This window comes from Schistocerca nitens, chromosome 2, assembly GCF_023898315.1.
Source record: "Schistocerca nitens isolate TAMUIC-IGC-003100 chromosome 2, iqSchNite1.1, whole genome shotgun sequence".
NCBI classification, from domain to species: Eukaryota; Metazoa; Arthropoda; class Insecta; order Orthoptera; family Acrididae; genus Schistocerca; species Schistocerca nitens.
The window spans coordinates 827,534,770-827,555,280 of record NC_064615.1 but is presented as its reverse complement, the minus strand read 5'-3'; the positions used below and the strand labels follow the sequence as shown (position 1 = coordinate 827,555,280).

The 20,511-nt window shown below is 43.6% G+C and overlaps 1 protein-coding gene across 1 annotated transcript in view; it reads left to right on the top strand.

Annotated features, from left to right (window-relative positions):
- The window catches only part of LOC126235364 (uncharacterized), a gene marked incomplete at its 3' end in the record, with an annotated part of 1,261,863 nt that overhangs the window by 492,167 nt on the left and 749,185 nt on the right, over positions 1–20,511 (top strand). Inside the window, exon 15 of the mRNA XM_049944087.1 lies at positions 1,589–1,921. Within this exon, the coding sequence (XP_049800044.1) occupies positions 1,589–1,921 (333 nt within the window). The remainder of the gene's footprint in view (positions 1–1,588; positions 1,922–20,511) is intronic.

The following is a 20,511-nucleotide window of genomic DNA, read 5'->3' as shown; positions in this document are numbered from 1 at the left end:
GCACAGCAAGTGTTGGGAGCAAACAGTAAGACACACAGCAAATCATCTAACAGCAGTAGGTAGGAATGCATAACCTGTGGTATCTACCAGGATCATTCATTGTGAATTCCTATCACCCATACACCAGCTGCTCAGCAAAACTCACACCAACACTGTGCGTGCCTGCATCCTCTGTGGCCTCCCTCAGTACTGCGTTTGTATCCCAGCTGGCGTTAAGCAGCAAATAAACAGTTCTGCATCACAATTTCACCCATTTGTCATTCGCCTTTTTCCACCAGTGGCAAGCAAGTAAGCAAACACTAGTCAAGATGGCCTGTTCCCACCAATGACAACAAATAAAGCAAACAGCAGTGAAAGACATCTAACACCCTGTAACCTCCCAAGAAGGAATTTGATAATAATATTTTTAAATGAGAATAGGCATAGAGCCAAGTGTAACCTCCCCGCAAAATAAAAATGATTTATTGACAATGGCAATTAAATAAAAATTAGCAATCTGACCCAGGTATAAGCTGCCCACAAAAATGTAAGTCAATTCAATAAAAAAATGAAATCTCAGTGACAATGAAAACGCAAATAGACCGAAATGTCGATCTTTAGGCCCTGATTAAACTCAAATTCTTACCTCAGTAAAACTGCATCTGCTCTTATTTTTCGCCATAGCTTGGAGGAAATGCATCGCAAATATATATTTTTTTGAATTTAAGGGAAACTTTTATTTAAGGACATGTAAGAAAAATATTCTTTCAAAAAAGGATTCTTTGTTAAAAAATGGTTGGTTTAAAAACAAAATTATTATTGGGGCGATTCTTGAACAAATTAATTACACTTAAGATGCATTACATTATCAGATGAGCGCAATGCTGCTTGATTACCTTATTTAAAAAATATACCTCGTCCTGAATCTCGACCAGAGTGCCATGTCGACGCCCGCCGACTCCTCACACAACTCGGACCGTCTCTCGCGCGCTACTAGCACAGACTACGTCATCTCGCATGCGCTACTACTCTCCAACTGCTAACTCGCAACTGAACTGAACTCTCGCGCGCTACTACTCTCTCGCAACTGGACTGACTACTTGCTCTCTGGTCAGAGATTCTGTGGCTCGCCATCGCTGCCTATGAAACGTTTCAACCCCTGCTACTCGTTCTCAATATCATATCAGATTACATTAACAGCCTCTTTCGCCTGAACTGAAGTTTCTCTCATTCAACAGTTAGCAAAAACACCCTGTCAAGGCCGTTTGCAACAGTGGCCGAAACGATGGAGAATTTTACACATTGTCAATGTGGTCACATACCGACAAGAATTTTATTTATTAAATTACCCTTGTTTAACACGTGTGGTAGCAAACACTATTGTGTTAATACTACATTGGTGACTATGAATATTTACACCGTGGGTCAAACACGACAATTCTACTGATTTTAGCTACTTATGTTTTTATCGGAAAACGCTCTTGCACCTAATTTTACGCTCTATGAAACCGATGGCGTGAAAAATGATACACCTGAGAGTCCCTTCAGCTTAATTTTCACTATTGTTCTGTATCGAGGTGAGTGCTTCGTGCTTGTACGCTGGTTGTAGAGCAGCAGTCTCAGGTGCTTCTCCCGCACGCCGCAGGTGCCGGCGACGCCCGCGGGCGCCGAGTCGCCCGGCAGCGGCGCCGCCAACTCCGGCCCGTCGTCGCGCAACCCGGCGCGCATCCTGCGCAAGCTGCGCACGGCGAGCGGCGGCGGCGGCGGCGGCGCGGCCAGGGCAGAGTCCACCGAGGAGGCCAGCTCCGCCTCCGTCGAGATGCTGGCACTCTCCTCCACCGGCTCCGTGCGCAGCCGCAACAACAGCTGCCGCAGTCTCGAAGTCACCCAGCAACAGCAGCAGCAGCCGTGCCAACCCGCCGGCAGCAACAACAACAGCAAGGTGAGCGCGGCAGCCTTCGCGCGTGCGCTGAGCCAAGTACAGTAATGCGATAGTGTACCAATATGGGGATAGGCGTAATGACTGAATTTTGTCCCGTATACAGTCGGTATTGTCGAGGCACATACACAGTGGAAAGTACAAAATTGTTAAGGCTTTCGTGGCCTCTTGACAAACTGCCTGTTGGCTTCTGTCTCGGGTTCTTCGGCCGACGTTTGTCTGATGATTTTTCTGACACTTCGCCACCACGAGTGGCTGTTGTCAAAATTTCATCGTCCATTCCTGGTGGTCAACTGGAGCCGAGATCGCGGCCGCAGACTCTATGTACCTGGCGCGCCTATGTCTAACAGATTTTTGGCAGTCATTTCCGGTGCGGGTTTCTTGCCGGCCGGAGTGGCCGTGCGGTTCTAGGCGCTACAGTCTGGAGCCGAGAGACGGCTACGGTCGCAGGTTCGAATCCTGCCTCGGGCATGGATGTGTGTGATGTCCTTAGGTTAGATAGGTTTAAGTAGTTCTAAGTTCTAGGGGACTGATGACTTCAGCAGTTAAGTCTCATAGTGCTCAGAGCCATTTGAACCATTTGTATATTTCTATAGCTTCTCTGAACAAGCGGGTGTGATAGTTCTACTCTACAGCCAGAACTTCAGTGTCGGCGAATTTTACTACGTGGTTGGTCTCATACGGCGCGTTCTATGCCACGGCCGATTTCTCCATTCCAAATAAACATTTCCGCATGTGCATCGTTTGCGAAAAAGGGACCCACTTGCAATGTCGGGTACATACCGCATACCATTCACATGCAGAAAAGTTTATTTGGAATGCATGGACGATCAGTCAACACGAGGATCACAGAACATAAGCGGCATTGCAGATTGAGGCAGGTGGAGAAATCGACCGTGGCAGAGCACTCGCTGCGTAAGACCGACCACGCAGTAAAATTCGCTGACACGGTAGTTCTGGCTGTAGAGACGAACTATCACACCCGCTTGTTCAGAGAAGCAGCAGAAAATCACAAACACGGGAACAAATGGTTCAAATGGCTCTGAGCACTATGGGACTCAACTGCTGAGGTCATTAGTCCCCTAGAACTTAGAACTAGTTGAACCTAACTAACCTAAGGACATTACAGACATCCATGCCCGAGGCAGGATTCGAACCTGCGACCGTAGCGGTCTTGCGGTTCCAGACTGCAGCGCCTTTAACCGCACGGCCACTTCGGCCGGCAAACACGGGAACACCTTCAACAAGAAAGAAAAAAGCCTCAAGGCAAACGGATCGTGGCTTCCCGTGCCCTAGCGAACGACCGTCGCAGGTAGCAAGAGAATCGCATCGGAAACGACCGCATAGAAGCCCTCGGATGTTGGCGCGCAGGTACGTGTAGTCTGCGGCCTCGAGCTCGGCTCCTGTCCACGACCACCGATTTATTACCCATACACCAGACAAGTCATCCAGCCGTACTTATTTACAAGCGGAGCGCCTCTGACATGGCCAACGGGTTCGGCTCATACTTGACAGATACTAGAGATAATTTTCAGAGCATGTGCTTCGATAAGTGTCAACGTGATAAGGAATACCACACAATCCATGATAAGAAGATTGCAGTACTGCACTGATACCAATGGTCATCGCTTCGAACACTTTCTGTAAATGGACGTCCATACCACCTTCCTGCCCTTCGTTGACCTTCAAAGACCTTACTGTTACACATCATTGGATTCGTCTCGATAGCCGCTATCAGATAATAAGTACCAAACTGTAGCATCCCATTTAAAGAAAAAAAAAGCGAAGTTGACCTTCATATCTCTGACGCTACCCTACCTAGCAGCAAAAAACCAACGTCATATTATGTCCCCGTTGTCCCATGCAACATTTGTTCCACAAACTTTTTAGCTCCGAGTCATTCTTCGTGGTAATAGTTAGTAACTCACCCTGTATATAGTAATAACCATCACTGGCGCCAAGAAACGATTAAAATGGTCGAAAACAAATAAGACACCAGGACCGGATGGAATCTCGTCTCGATTTCACGAAGAGTACCTTACGGCATTGATCCCTTACTTAGTTTTCATTTATCGCGAATTTCTCGCCTAGCGGATAGTCCCAAATGACTGGGGAAAAAAGTGCAGGAGTCTGCTGTATATAAGAGGGGCAAAAGTATGGACCCATAAAATCATAGACCAATATCCCTATGATTGATTTGCTGCAGAATCCTTGAACTTGTTGTTAAAATGTAATATATTTTCTTGAGACCGGGAAGCTCATGTCTATGAATCAGCATGGTTTTAGAAAGAATCGCTCACGCGAAACTCAGTTTGCCCTTTTCTCACACGAAGCTATGGATGAAAGGCAACAGGCAGTTTCCGTATTTCTAGATTTCCGGAAAGCATTTCTCACCGTTCCCCACTGCAAACTGTTAGCGAAGATACGAGCGTAAGGAATAGGTTCCCAGACATGTGAGTTGCTCGAAGACGGCGAGTCTTCATCAGAGAGATGAGTATCATTAGAAGCACTGCAGGGAAGTCCGATAGGTGCGCATTTATTTTCAGTATACATGAATGATCTGGCGGACAGGGTGGACAGAAATCTGCGTTAGTTTGCTGTAGGGAAAGGTGTGTTGAAGGTGAGAGACTCTAGGAAGACACAAGATGACTTAGACGAAATTTTTAGTTGGTGTGGTGAATGGCAGCTACCTCTAAATGAAGAAAAATGTGAAGTTTACGGGGACGAGTAGCAAAAGCGTACCCTTAACATTCAGATACAGCATTAGTAGTGTCCTACTTGACATAGTCACGTCGTGTATATATCTGGGCGCAACATTGCAAAGGGATATAAAATAGAAAGAGCATGTAAGTATTATGGTAGGGAAGGTGAATGGTCGATTTCGGTTTATTGGGAGAATTTTGGGAAAGTGTGGTTCATCTGTAAAGGGGATCGCATATAGGACGCTTGTACGACCTATTCTTGGGTAGTGCTAGAGTTTTTGGGGTCCGTACCAGGTTGGATTAAAAGAAGACATCGAAGCACTTCAGAGGCGGGCTGTTACCGGGGGATTAGAACAACGCGCAAGTATTACGAAGATATTTCGCGAACTTAAATAGGAATCCCTAGTCAGAAGTTGACGTTCTTTTCGAGGAACACTGCTGTGGAAATTTAGAACACCGACATTTGAAGCTGAATTTTGAAGGATTGTACTGTCCCTAACGCATATTTCGCATAAAGGCAAGGAAAATTAGATGGGCAAAAACAGTGCTGTTGCGGAGGCACATATACAGTATAATTTTTATCCCCTCGCTCTATTCTCGAATGAAGCAGATAAGGAAATGATTAGTTGTGGTACAAGGCTCCCTGTGTCACGCTCCGTAAGGCGGCTTGCGGCGTACGTAGGTGGTAGATGTAGACAAAAATTTTATGCCGTGTATACTCGGAATTATTGAGGCTCCCCAAGGTGGAGTTACATGCCCTTGGCTCTTCCTCATCTATGTAAACGATTTAGGGGTCAATCTGAGCATCCGTCTTAGGTTGTTTGCAGATGACGCTATCGTTTATCGACTAGTAAAGTTACCAGAAGATCAAAACAATCTAGAAAAGATATCTGTACGGTGTGAAAATTGCCAATTTACGCCAAACCCGAAAAATGTGACGTCATCCACATGAGTGCTAATAGGAATTGTTAAACTTCGGTTACACGAAAAATTAGTTAAAATCTAAAGGCAGTAAATTCAACTGAATACCTAGGAATTACAGTTACGGACAACTTAAAATAGAAGGAACACACAGAAAATGTTGTGGAAAAGGCTAGCCAAAAACTGCATTTAATTGCCATGACAATTAGAAAATGTAACAGATCTGCTAAGGAGACGGGTTAGACTACGCTTGTCCGTCCTCTTTTGGAGTACTGCTGCGCAGTGTGGGGTCCTTAGCAGAGGTGATTGGCGGATCGAGAAAGTTCAAAGAAGGGTAGCACGTTTTGTATTATCGCCTAACAGGGGAGACAGTGTCACTGAAATGATACAGGATTTGGGGTGGACATCATTAAAACAAAGGGTTTCTCTTTGCGGCGAAATCTTCTCACAAAATTTCAATCACAAACTTTCTCCGATGAATGCGAAAATATTTTGTTAACGCCGACCTACACAGGGAGAAACGATTGCCATAATAAAATAAGGGAAATCAGAGCTAGCACCGAAAGATATAGATGGTCGTTTTTCCTGCGCGCTATACTACAGTGGAATAATAGAGAATTATTGCGAAGATGGTTCGATAAACCCTCTGCCAGGCACTTAAATGTGATTTGCTGAGTATCGATGTAGATGTAGAAGGAAAGCAATAAGGAGCAATAACAAATCACCAAATAAATTTCTCAAACGACATAGACTAGTAAAGATTTAAAAATTTATTCCTTGCCTCTTGGCTCTTCAGCTGACTGTGTTACATGTCTTCAGTTTCCTCCGAGCAATTTGCCATATAATCCTCAGAAGCAAATATATTCGCGTCACCAAGAACGTGTAACGAATGTAATCATGACGCAACTACATCGTTTCTTCCAAAGATTCGGACTAAAAAAAAAAACTAGGATTACATTTAACAATTTTTCGGTTGCGGGAATTAATTCTGATATACACCACACATACTGTAAGATTGTCTAATAAATCGGTGCTGAAAGCATTCTGCTGTGAATATTTATTGCGTCCGGTCGGTTGTGCAATTTAAAAAAAAAATGGTGCAAATGGCTCTGAGCACTATGGGATTTAACATCTGAGGTCATCAGTCCCCTAGAACTTAGAACTACTTAAACCTAACTAACCTAAAGACATCACATACATCCATGCCCGAGGCAGGATTCGAACCTGCGACCGTAGCAGTCGCGCGGTTACAGACTGAAGCGCCTAGAACCGCTCGGCCACAGAGGCTGGAGGTTGTGCAATTTCCGCTGGGTTCCCAGAGAAGCAGATTGTAACTGTGAAGTCTTGAGATAAAGTTCTTAACTTGACGATAAAAATAAAAATCACGTGCCAGTTCAGTTTGGCGGCATTACTTCTACCGTGAAAATCGATTGGCTCTCATCATCTATAACCCTGCTGCCACACACGACGGCGTTAGTTTTTCCGTCCATGAAATCCGGTATCACACAAAACTTGCTATCAGCAACGTATAATGTTGAAATGTTCTCAAGATATGTGTTGTAAATTGAATTCTGCTATTCGCCAGATTTGGAGAAAATGAAGTAAGCAATTCATGAGTCGGTCAAATGATTGACGTCTTCGATACCCCGAAGAACAAATTAATCATTATCTTTTTATAAGCTTCAGACAACAATTTTTCAGACGCTGTGATGGAAAATTGTGCAATGTACGAATGCGTTATTGCATGTTTACTACCAACTACGATACGGGTAAATTTTTCTCCATTAGGTGATAACGTGCGATGATTGCTCGTGTTCACAGCAATCTTACTGAGAATTCTTTTCATACGAGGATTAAAATTTTAATTCTTTCCTAATCCGAGTAGTTTGAGAAATTTATCTGCCTAGCTTTTCATTATTCCCTATTGCTTTATTTTTGATATTAACATTAGTATCCGTACCAGCTTCGAAACAAAACAAAAATACAAATAAAACAAAACCTGCATAATGCAACTGGGAGTCGAACATAGACCCTCCGCTCCGCAGCGAGAGGTCCCGATCGCTACACGATTTGGGCTTTCATTGGACAGCTCTTACCTTATGGGTACACAAGCGGAAGTCGAAGAAGAGTCTTTCCTTGATTCATAGGAAAATATACCTTTGCGAACCCCGGTCGTTTCTGTGTCGATTGCTCGTCTTGAGCTTTAGGTGACGTTTTCTCAAAAACTGTCTAGGTGAGAGTATGACTAGCGTATTGAGGGTTCCGCACAGACTTAAGTATCTATATGTAGACAGTTCATCCATTCCGAGATTTGAGAATCTCGACGGTGTTCGTTTTTGTCGACGTTGATAGTCGCAAGATATCGGTCCCAGGGATTCCGAGACTTTCGTGAATGTTCTAATTTTAAGTCTGAAGTCGGATAACAAATGATAAAAGAACTTTTTTGTGTGATATAATTACATATTAACAATTTTATAGTTTTTATTCTTTACTTGTATTGTGAAATGTTGCTTCTCTCCAAATTTCATGTTCTTCGTCAACATTTTAATCACTGATTTTGTGAGCATCAAAATATGCAACCAACTTTGATTCCATGAGGAACCGTTGGACAGATAAATTAAGGAACGATAGTAACACAGCATTCAGTCACAGTCTCATTGGTTTTTTGTTATTATTCTTGTATATCCACATTTCAACTATAAGTAGCATAGCTTCAGTGCATTTGAATGAGTTACTGTCCGACAAACCTGCATGTGACAGTGATGGTCTATGGGCAGACTGAGTTTCCGTCTGTCCATACACCAGTAAAGTCATTTGCTGACACGTACTGCTGCGAGTTTGTTGGATAATAACTCATTCAAATGCTATAATTTTCAATGTTAGCAGCTGCGATGAATTTTTTGAATAATTTCGTGATGCCTTCAGCTGCCATTCTCTTTATTTCATACACTATTGTGCAATTTCGGCCTCAAGCCATTTTCTAGTATTTTATAGTTGATTCCTTAGTAGTATATCATGTCAAGTATGTCCTTGCTTCTATGGCTGAATGTAATGCTCGAAAGTAACGTGCTACTGCAATACCGAATAAACTCTCTAATTAAGTTTATGAGCATTACATGCAACCATAGGAGCAAGGACGTACATATACTACAAAAGAATTATCCATAAAATACTTGAAAATGGCTTAAGGCCCGAAATTGTGCAACCGTACATGGAATAAAGAGAATGGCAGCTGAAGGCATCACTGAATTATATAAATGAAGTTGTGCTATTCGTAACTGAAATCAGGACATGCAAAAATTATAAAAAAAAGAAACAGTGATACTGCGAATGGTTGCTGAGTTCTTGTACTTTCTTAATCTAAATATGTAACACAAACTGCAGTATCTTTTGATTACATTGATTCTTCCTTACTCAAAATATTTGACACAAATTGCCGTAGATTTGATTGCACTGACTTACAAACTTAATTTTTTCACATCATCAAAGTACTGTAGACCTCTGCACGTGACATAAATTTTAAGTTGATGATCAGAAAGTTCGTTAAAAGTTGATGCACCACTTATATTCAATGTACGGAACACAGACGAGCCAAGTCTGTTTGTGAGGCTGCAAGCTAGTCTTGGCTTTCTAAAGCAGTCCACCAAAAGCTCAGTTTTCTTTTCCATCCAACTGCATATTATTCTTATCCCTCACGTATTTCGGATGCCGTCAGAGCCATAAGTACAGCACCCTAGCACAGTTGCCAAGCCGTGCTTCCAACAGGATATTACTTGTATTACAGTAAGTGTACATTGTAGCTTGATGAACACACAGCAAAGAAAATGTTTCATATCTTCCCAGATAGGTCAAAATACAGGAGACACTAGTATATATAATGAAACACTGAAGAAAACGAACTGAAACCGCAGGCAGACTTGCTCGCTGCCGGCAGACTGAGATGTCCCGGTGGTACTCGTATACGCGGCAGCGTGTGCCCGCAAATGTAGATTTCGCTTTGAAGGGTAACCCTTTTAGCGTGTCTGAGGTAATGTAACAGCAGAGGCGGGGAAAATGAGTTTGCCCGCGGCAAACAGGGCTCCAAGAATTACGCCGGCAGAGAGACTCTGCGGTAGTCCTATGGCTGCGCCTTGCGCACCCCGTCTGCTTTGTTTACATTCTTTTGCAGCGTCACACGGCGCTCTTCGAAATGTGTGTTCTTCAGTTGCTCTCACGTTAGTCCCGCGCCATACCGCCCTCAGCTCTAATATTAAGTGGAGAAAGTGCTGCGTCAAAACAGTCCTTCAGTGATTACCCCCTTCTCGTAGGTGTACGTGTTATACCGAGCATCTTTCGACTCTACTTCTCCAGGGGTACTGTTTAAAGCAGTCTGCTTGGCGCAGATATGAATAGTAAACTGCAGGCAAAAGGTCCTGGAGAGGAAAGGAAAGCCCTCAAAACTCACAGTGAAGAGCAGTATTTGCAACGACGTAATGGAAGAAGTAGGAACCGTGCGACTGCTACGGTCGCAGGTTCGAATCCTGCCTCGGGCATGGATGTGTGTGATGTCCTTAGGTTAGGTTAGGTTTAATTAGTTCTAAGTTCTAGGGGACTTATGACCACAGCAGTTGAGTCCCATAGTGCTCAGAGCCATTTGGAAGAAGTAGACTTATCAGCAGATTTACCCTAAAAATAAATAAAATATTCATGCACGTACACACCATAGATGCCAGGGTACACGCACAGCAATTTCGTAAATATGCACTACAGTATGAGAAATATACGTTTAATATATAACATACCATATACCATGATGTTGGGTCTCTGGTAACCCTCTGGCGAAACTGACACTTAATGTGTAAATCATTTGAAATTGTTAATTAAGTTACATAATAATTATTTTTACAGTTATGTGTATTTTATAAATACTTCTTGTTGATTTAATAAATCTTGCATTATTTTGCTATTTCTCACACAAAATCATTTAGTTCTGTGCGTTGTTATTTAAATAGTACGAACTGTCAGTAAACTGAAATTTACGTTGTGAAAAAATTATTATATCTCTGCATCAAGTAAATCTTCACATAAAACTAAGTTCCGAAGTTTAAATTTCCACATCAAAATTGCGCTTCACGGATACAACAAGAAAGCCTGTAAAACTGACATTCACTGCTGGGATCTATATTATTCCTCTGTCACCACTCAGAACACATTTTATTTTAAATGACATGTTACGTATTTTATTGGAGAAATGGAAAAGGTCACCACCACAACTGCCCTGAAGTTCTTCTGTTGAATGGCCCTGCACTAGTGTAACTGTGATCACTGGCTTTTGAAAAATCATCCCCTTTTCGTCTATTTCTTGGTCTACAACGCTGACATCTTCCTCCAACCACCGACAAACAATTTAATTACACTGAGAATCGTTAAACTTAACGCATTGCAGCGAATACATTTTGTACCATAATGAAGAAAACGGGTATGTAGTTCACAAGACGCGATGTAGGAGATCCCAACCCGCCTCAGCAACACGTGTCAACAAGAATAAAGAAAGCGATAATACAACCAAGAACGAAACATTGTAGTATTGGCAATTTAAGGAGGATAGGGAGGCTGTAGAAGTATTCTGCCAGAACTAAACTTACAGAACGAGTCGAAAATTTTTGCGTGGCCTGAGAGACCACGCATAGTGTGTTATGAGTTAAAATACACCAGCCACACACATAAAAGGACGAAATCAATACAAAACAGAACTCCTCGCTCACCCACACCTCATTAACAACTAGCATTTTCCCCGCGGCTTTGCCTGCATGCATATGTGTCACATATATACGGTAGTCACAAACAGTCTGAAAAACCTGTAAAGGTGTTACAGAGTAGGTTCCGCTGAGAAATAAATGTTACGAAAAAAATTAGATACGTTGCGCAGCTTTCGTATTAGTCATCCTTGAAGTTAGCAAATCAGAGAAAAACTTTCAAGAAACCCTCCAGAGACAATGCTGCAGAAATTGTTCTTCGTTCGGTTTCCTAAAACCAAAAAAGAGTGTGCTGTAGAACTTGGACATGGGATGATAGTATGGATCGGATCCAAGCCAAAGGCTTGGCGCTATCATCTACGCCATGAGGACAACTGTTTTGTCACTGAAGCGCCAAAGAAACTGGTATAGGCATGCGTGTTCAAACACGGAGATATGTAAATAGACAGAAAACAGCCTTGTAGTCGGCAACGCCTTAATACAACAACAAGTCTGGCGCAGTTGTTACATCGGTTACTGCTGCTACAGTGGCAGATTATCAAGATTTAAGTGAGTTTGAACTTCGTGTTATAGTCGGCGCATGAGCGATGGGATACGGCATCTCCGAGGTAGCGATGAAGTGGGGATTTCCCCGTATGACCATTCCACAAATGTACCGTGAATAACAGGAATCCTTTAAAACAACAAATCTTCGACATCGCCAAGGCCGAAAAAGATCCTGCAAGAACGGGACCAACGACGACTGAAGAGAATCGTTCTACGTCACAGAAGAGCAACCCTTCGGCAAATTGTTGCAGAGTTCAATGCCGAGTCATCAACAGGAGTCTGCGTGCGAACCATTAAACTAAACATCATCGATATGGGCTTTCGGAGCAGAAGGTCCACTTGTATACCATTGATGAATGGACGACACAAAGCCTTACGCCTCGCCTGGGCCCGCCGACACCACCATTGGACTGTTGATGACTGGAAACATGTAGCCTTGTCGGACGAGTCTCGTTTCAAATTCTGTAGAGCGGATGGCCGTGTACGGGTATGAATCCATGGACCCTGCATGTCAGCAGGGGACTATTCAAGTCGGTGGACGCTCATCCCACACGCCCAGAATTGCTACAGATTAGCTCCATGCACACGCTTCTGAGTTTAAACACTTCCTCTGGCAACCAAACTCCCCCAACATGAACATTATTGAGCACATCTGGGATGCCTTGGAACGTGCTCTTTAGAAAAGATCTGCACCCCCTCGTACTCTTACGGATTAATGGACAGCCCTCAGAGTTCAATCTGTCAATTTCCTCCAGCTCTACATCAGACATTAGCCGAGTCCACACCACGTCGGGTTGCGGCACCTGTGTCTGCTCCCGGGGGCCCTACACGATATTATGCAGATGTACAAGTTTCTTTGGCTCTTGTGGGGGGGGGGTCTTAAATCGGCGCGCGCAACAGCCTCATTGGCTAAATTCTATTCTAACAATCTAGGAAACGGCGCAACGTAACGAAATTTTTTTCTTAAAATTTATTTCTCAGGACAACCTGTCGTGACGCATCGATTTTTTTCTTAAGAATTGTTCCTCAGTGCAAACTACCCGTCAATATCCTTACAAGCTTTTCAAATTTGTTTCTGACAACCCCGTATTTCACACATCGCAGCAACTGTTTGATTCTCCACTGTTTAACACCATGAGACAGCAAAGACCCAGTTTAACGTACCTGTGGTATTCAGTTGTGTAGCATGATGGCGTCACCACTCATCACGTGCTTTCGACTTTAAAACTATCTCTGGCTAGTGCCATCTCTCTCGATTATAGGTAGTCGATAGTCACTTCGTTGGTACAGAGTCGACCGCCATATCTTGTCTAGTTTTAATCCTTCTTCTTTTTTATTAAAATTATTTTCGTGATTGTAGATCTGTATAGCTTCTCTATACATACGGGTATAATAATGTCAGGTCCTAGCTATCACGTTTGTCTCACTAAATTTTATTTCGTGATCACCGTCTTTGAAAACTTGTTCTGCTACAGCTGATTTGTCAGTTAGTCCCAATCTACGGAACCGCCCTTTTCTACTTCTGTCACGGAGTTTACATGGTCGTGGTTATTGTTGATGTGGTCCAGGAGCTCTTGCAGCTTTTTATATCCTTGAGTCATATGACGAAGGTATCGCTGACGCAGCGATAAAAACGACCAGGCTTTGTAGGAGCCATGTCCAAGGCGATGTCCTCGAAATATTCCATAGAACGTCGGCTACAACTGGACCTAATGGGCTCCCTGCCGCGAACCCGTCCATCTGGTTGAAATATTATGCACTATGTAAAAAATACGATGTCATCAGGATATTAATTAAATCCACGATGGTTTCGCCAAAGACCTGTGACAGCAAGTGTATATAATCTGTGACTTCATCGATGGAATTAAACGTCTACGCCCTCATGAGTAAGATATTATGGCTAGTTTTGATGTGGTTTCCCTATTCACATCTGTGCCCAATACAGTTCAGCTATGAATACGAAAGTAAGTATTGGCCTCGCACCTTCGGGTGGCCAGCTCGTCACGCTTCTTACACACTGAAGTGCCAACGAAACTGGTATAGGCATATGTAATGAAATACAGAAATATGTAAACAGGTAGAATATGGCGATGCGGTCGGTAACACCTATATAAGACAACAAGTGTCTGGAGGACTTGGTAGATCGGTTACTGCTGCTACACATTTAAGTGCGTTTGAACGGTGTGCTATAGTCGACTAACTAGCGATGGGACACAGCATCTCTGAGGTAGCGATAAAGTGGGAATTTTCCAGTACGACCGTTTCACGAGTGTACCGTGAATATCAGGAAACCGGTAAAACATCAAATCTCCGACATCTCTGCGGCCGGAAAAAGATCCTGCGAGAACGGGACCAACGACGACTGAAGAGAATTGTTCAACGTGACAGAATTACAACTCTTCCGCAAATTCCTGCAGATTTCAATGCTGGGCCATCAACAAGTGTCAGCGTGCGAACCATTCAACGAAACATCATCGACATGGGTTTTCTGAGCTGAAGGCTCACTCGTGTACCCTTGATGTCTGCACGACACTAAGCTTTACGCCTCGCCTGGACCCATCAACACCGAAATTGGACTGTTGATGACTCGAAAGATGTTGTCTGGTCGGACGTGTCTCGTTTTAGATTGTGTCGAGCGGATGGAGACTACCTCATGAATCCACGGATCCTGCACCGAGCAGTGGCTAGCGCAGTGGCCTCGCATTCGGGAGGATGACGGTTCAATCCCACGTCCGGCCATCCTGATTTAGGTTTTACGTGATTTCCCTAAATCGCATCAGGCAAATGCCGGGATGGTTGCTTTGAAAGGGCATGGCCGACTTCCTTCCTCATCCTTCCCCAATCCAATGAGATCGATGACTTCGCTGTTTGGTCTCTTCCACCAAATCAACCCCAACCAATGGACCCTGCATGTCAGCAGTGGACTGTTCAAGGTGGTGGAGGCTCTGTAATAGTGTGGGGCACGTCCGGTTGGAGTGATATGGGATCCTTGATACGTCTAGGAACGACTCTGACAGGTGACACGTACGTAAGCATCCTGTCTGATCACCTGCGTCCATTCATGTCCATTTTTTATTCCGACGGACATGGACAATTCCAGCAGGACAATGTGACACCCCACATGTCCAGAATTGCTGTAGAGCGGCTCCATGCAGTCGCTTCTGAGTTTAAACACTTCCTCTGGCCACCAAACTCTCCCGACATGAATGTTATTGAGCATATCCGGGAAGCCTTGCTTCGTACTGTTCAGAAGAGATCTCCACCCGCTCGTACTCTTACAGATTTATGCACAGCCCTGAAGGATTCATTGTGCCAGTTCCCTCCAGCGCTACTTCAGTCATTAATCGAGTCCAGACGGCTGCGGTGGCCGAGCGGTTCTAGGCGCTTCAGTCTGGAACCGCGCTACTACTACGGTCGCAGGTTCGAAACCTGCCTTGGGCATGGATGTGTGTGATGTCCTTAGGTAAGTTAGGTGTAAGTAGTTCTATGATCTAGGGGACTGATGACCTCCGATGTTAAGTCCCATAGTGCTCAGAGCCATATGAACCATTTTTTTGAATCGAGTCCATGCCACGTCGTGTTGTGGCACTTCTGCGTGCTCGTGGGGTCCCTACATGATATGAGGCAGGTATACTAGTTTAATTGGCTCTTCAGTGTATGAAAGTGAAGCCAACGTCAACAACGATGGGGAGATTAAGATTTAATGTATATGTTTAGCTTTCTTTGTTTTCACCTCTTTGTAAACGCGCAAATGAATTTTTCTACACGAGTGTAGCGCAGTGTCGTTATTTTAGCTACAGCTGTCGGCATGAAAACCCACCGCCCCCGCCGCCCCCGCTGCAGCCAGCCATCGTGGCCCGCCGCTGACTCATTTAGGCGACACGAGAAACGCATTCGGCGAGGCGGCCGCTACCTGGCGCCATCCATCGCTCTCCGGCGTGGCCGCATCTCTCGCCATGCTAACGACTTTTGAATGTCTCCACCGATGCGCGCGCAGCTCCGTATGAAATATTCATCCGACGGGCCGCACCGGCGCTATCTCGTTGCCGTGCGTAATGGCGGCCGCTTCCAGCATGTTTCGCCCTCTCTCATTACGGTTATCACTCGGACAGGGCGAGCGCGCTCCTCTTCTGGGGAGATTGCCCGGATGATACACTAGCTGTAGCCTAGACGTTCAGTACGGTCCCTTGTCACTGTGAGTCATAGCTGAGTCTGGACCTTATTCGAGCTTCTGACACGCGCTGAGCCTAATCAGTCATACGTAATCACACTTAACCTCCAGAAAAATACTTCTATCGGACCACAAAAAATGCGTATATGTTCCTGTGTACGTAAAAGACTCAGACTGCAAAGTGGGGTACCAGCTGCCACATTGGGCCATCCTAGCACTTTTAAAAATTTCCGTACAAATTTTGGCATGCAACTCGCCTCAAACTCCCACGAGCTCCTCTAACTGTAACTCACCCATTCCCACTAGTTCATCACTGTAAGTCACTCACACCTATCCACTCCCAGTTCCCCTTTGTCACCCACTTATTCAGGCCAACTCATTGTCATTACCTCTTTCTGTCTCTCTGTGATTGTCACGTGTGTCGCAGCCACAGCCTCCTTCGTTTCGTCCTACTACTACTGTTTCCTCTCACTGTCACTGTCTTCATCTTGCTCTCTCTAACTTCTATCTCATTCCTTCCTTCCTACTCTTGCTGTCTCTTTTTTTCATTGTCACTATCTCTGTCTTCCTCGTTGTCATTGTCAAATACTCCGTATTTCATTACTAATGGCTCTCACTTACTTCCACTTTCTCTTTTCTTTCTCCGCCCCCCCCCCCTCTCCCCGCCGCTCTGCTCTACCACTCTCCTTCACTCTTGTCCTAGCAGTCTTCTGTCACTGTCAACTATGTTCCACTGCCACTATGTCTCTCTCTCTTTCTCTCCCTCTCTCCCTCACACTTTCCATAATATAACCACTATCTCCTGTCTTCCAGTATTTGTTACTTTTCTGTCTCTTTGCCACTGCCACTGTCTTCTTCCCTCTCAACATAAAAATGTTCCAATATGTTTGCATGCCAAAATTTCTGGGAACATTTTTAAACATGCTGAGGAAGATAAAATGAGGCAGCTAGTACCCCACTTTTCAGTCAAGCCATTTTAAATAAACAGGAACATATTCGTATTTTTTTATGCTCCGATAGGAGCATTTTTCGGTTTGTTCCCTTGTTTTCCCTGCTGCAGCGGGGCATACAACAGATATGAAGAGAGCTGTACTTTCAGTAAAATTGAGATACCTTACTTATGGAAAACTGAAATAATGTAAAACTAATTTTTCACTTCACACTGGATTTTACATGCAAAAAATCTCTGAATGTGTTTCAGAGCTACAGCATGGTTTTCTCAGATATTACGGAAATACCTTACAGCATATTTCTCTGTGCTACGTCACTTTATAAACTATGTTTCCGCCTCATTTTAGATGCGTATTTTATGTGTACAAATAGAGTAACTTAGAGCCTTTATATCTCGGAAATGGATAAAGATATAAGGAAACTTGCCAAGATGGTTCGAGATTCTGATCTTAGGAATACATCATGATAATTATAGCCATTTGCTGCGTATAGCCGTCTTGGAATCAGCGACTGGGTTTTAGTGCCCAAAAAACAAGCTTTTGGGGTGTTTCCCGATAACGGATAAAGATATTAGGAAACTGGGAGATGGCTGTTCTAGATAAAACCTATAATATACCGTTAAAATTTGAGCCATTTGTTGCCTTTATTTATTACTTACATTTCGCCTCATACCGGATTTTACGAGTAGAAGTAGGTAATTTCGAACCTATGTACCTTGGAGAAAGATAAAGATATTAAGAAAATTCTCAAGGTTGTCGAGATCGTGATCTTAAGAATGTATCGTAAGATTCTGAGTCATTTTCTGTGCAGAACTGTCTTAGAATCCGCGGCTGGTTTTAGGTTCGCCGGTAACGGCGAAAATATACGAGTAGTAAACAAACAATTATTGGGTTTTTCCTAGGAACCGCCGATGAACTAACGGCTCCTTCATAAGTACCATCCAGCCCACCGATGACCACATCAAATGAAAAAAGATCGAGCCGATTTTCTTGGGGACCTTGCTACGGTTCGCGCGGCTCCCACCGTCGGAGTCTCGAGCCTTCCCTCAGGCACGGGTGTGTTTGTTGTCAATAGCGTAAGTTTGTTTAATTTAGACACAAGGCTAGCGACCGATGACCGCAGCGGTTTGGTCCCAAAGGAACTTACCGCCCCTCCATTTGCCTAAGCAGGAGGAAGAGTGTAACATTAATACTTTCACCGTGCACTGTAGATAGCGACACTAAGACGATCCTTCTGTTTGGTATACAAATGGTCCGTGGCCCAAGGGCTCTCCAAAACACTTGACCCTACCTTTTTTATCATCAGTAGAGCCAATAGAGCGCGAGGCATCTCTTTTTATTATGCGCAGCATTTGGGAACATACCAGGTGTCGATGCTGTCGCATGCATACCGATAAACATTTTTGTCAAGTGACTGTTAACAACCGTTCAGTAATTCATGAAATGCATAATTTATCATCAGCTGTTTTATTGAATCCGGCCGAGGTGGCCGAGCGGTTCAAGGCGCTACAGTCTGCAACCGCGCGACCGCTACGGTAGCAGCTTCGAATCCTGCCTCGGGCGTGGATGTATGTGACGTCCTTAGTTAGGTTCAAGTAGTTCTAAGTTCTAGGGGACTGATGACCTCAAATGTTAAGTCCCATAGTGCTCAGAGCCATTTGGACCATCCCTTAATCTAGCTAAATGGGTTGTGGTTTAGTCAGACCATACTGTTTTCAATTTTGAGTGATTTCCACAGGACAGTGAGTGTTTCCCCAACACCGCTTGGTAAAGAAACTGCTGAAAATCGAAGCAGTAAGCAGCGTCTTACAGCAAATACTAAGAATCTTAGCAGGAAACAGATGATGGACAATTGAAGTGGACGTTGTAATGGTACTTCAATTACGTAACCATTACGGCACCTCAACTCAACCTCTCGGTACCAGCAATATTCTATTGTGTTTCTGTAAAGTAGTTGACATATTTCTGAGACAACATTCAGATTTGATTTCATTAATGTAGAGATACTGTGATACATCGATATGTTTATATTGCAATGATATTATTCTTATGTGTATTCTTTCTTTTGTCACTATGATCTTTGACGTACTTGTAACTCTGATTTTTGGGCGCGTAAGCGATTATTACTAGTTGTTAGAGAGTCGGACCTTAAAAAAGTCAAGTCTTGGACGTCATGTTGGAAAGACGCATAACGTAGTCAGCTTATAAAATGTGAACTTTAACAGTGAGGAAGATGTTTTCAAGTATGTTTCGTATTGTGAAGTGATGTTTTGTGTGTTACGTTATACTGCAACAAAAGCAATAAAGAGGAAGTGTAACTTAAATTCGGAGTGCTGATTATTTTTTTTTTACTTCACTATTGTGCTAACTTTGAAAGGTTTAATCTTCAAGAGTGGTTTGTGAAGCGCATCTACAAAACTTTTGAATATAGCAGAATAAAACCTAGGCCTCTTTGCATCCAAGATTGGAATCATCACCACCTAGATTTTCGACGATTGAGCCATGATTTTACAACGAGACCAGCGTGGGAAACACGAAAAGATGAGTGACTAGTTTATTCATTATTACATTAAATGACTTTATTAACTGTGCTCTAATGACACCTGCCACATAATAACATTGTTGTTGCCCGAAAATGCAGTATTTGGCAGCGTGAGCAACACCACAATCATTAAATTTTGACCTTTGCTGTGGTAGGGTTGTTAGAACGTGAGGCTGCGGCTGTTCAGAAACTTTTAGAAATCAGGAATATCAACAGCTGTACTTTTTGTAAGACGTATTAATCACGCGGTTAGGTTCGACACTAAATTAGTGTCATCTTGAGGCCACTATGCAAACTAAATGTTGATATCCTACCATGGGTGAATTAGTACAGGTAACATATATGAAACCAATGAATGTACATGATACCTGTCCCAATGCACCAATGGTTGGATACAAACATTCTGTTTGCATGTGGGTCTGAAGGTGACACTAATTTAGCGTCAAAACTCGTCGCGTGACAAATATATCTTATAAAAAATGTATGGCTTCTGGTGTTTCTTATTTCTACAAGTTAGCAGGAAATGGCCAGTTTAAGTGCCTGAATTCTGCTGTGGAGGCTGATTAGCCGCAAGCCTGCCTGTTAAAAAAATATTGTTGTCGGATGCAAGAGTCTTTGGAACGTAATTGAATTGCTACAGGGCACTTATTAGTGTTATAGAATAATTGATCCTGAAACTTGAAAAGAAGCTAGGAGATGAGGCATTAGCGGAAGTAAAGCTGTGTGAGAGAGTAGCGAATCGTGCTTCCAGTAGATCAGTTGGTATAGCACTTTCCACCGAAAGGCAAGTGGTCCGACACACAGTTTTAATCTGCCAAGTAATTTCAAAATAGCGCTCACTATCCTGTAGAGTGAAAAATTCATTCTCAATGGATCAAAGTGAGGCTGTCGATCCTACGTACTGTACGTGTAGTAGTGCGCAGAAGCAATCCAGGCCCGAACAAATGAGTCCGAGAAAGTTTAAGGGGCGACGGGACACTCCGCAAGCTCTGAGCTATAAACGAGGAGGAACCTTTCAATCCCTGC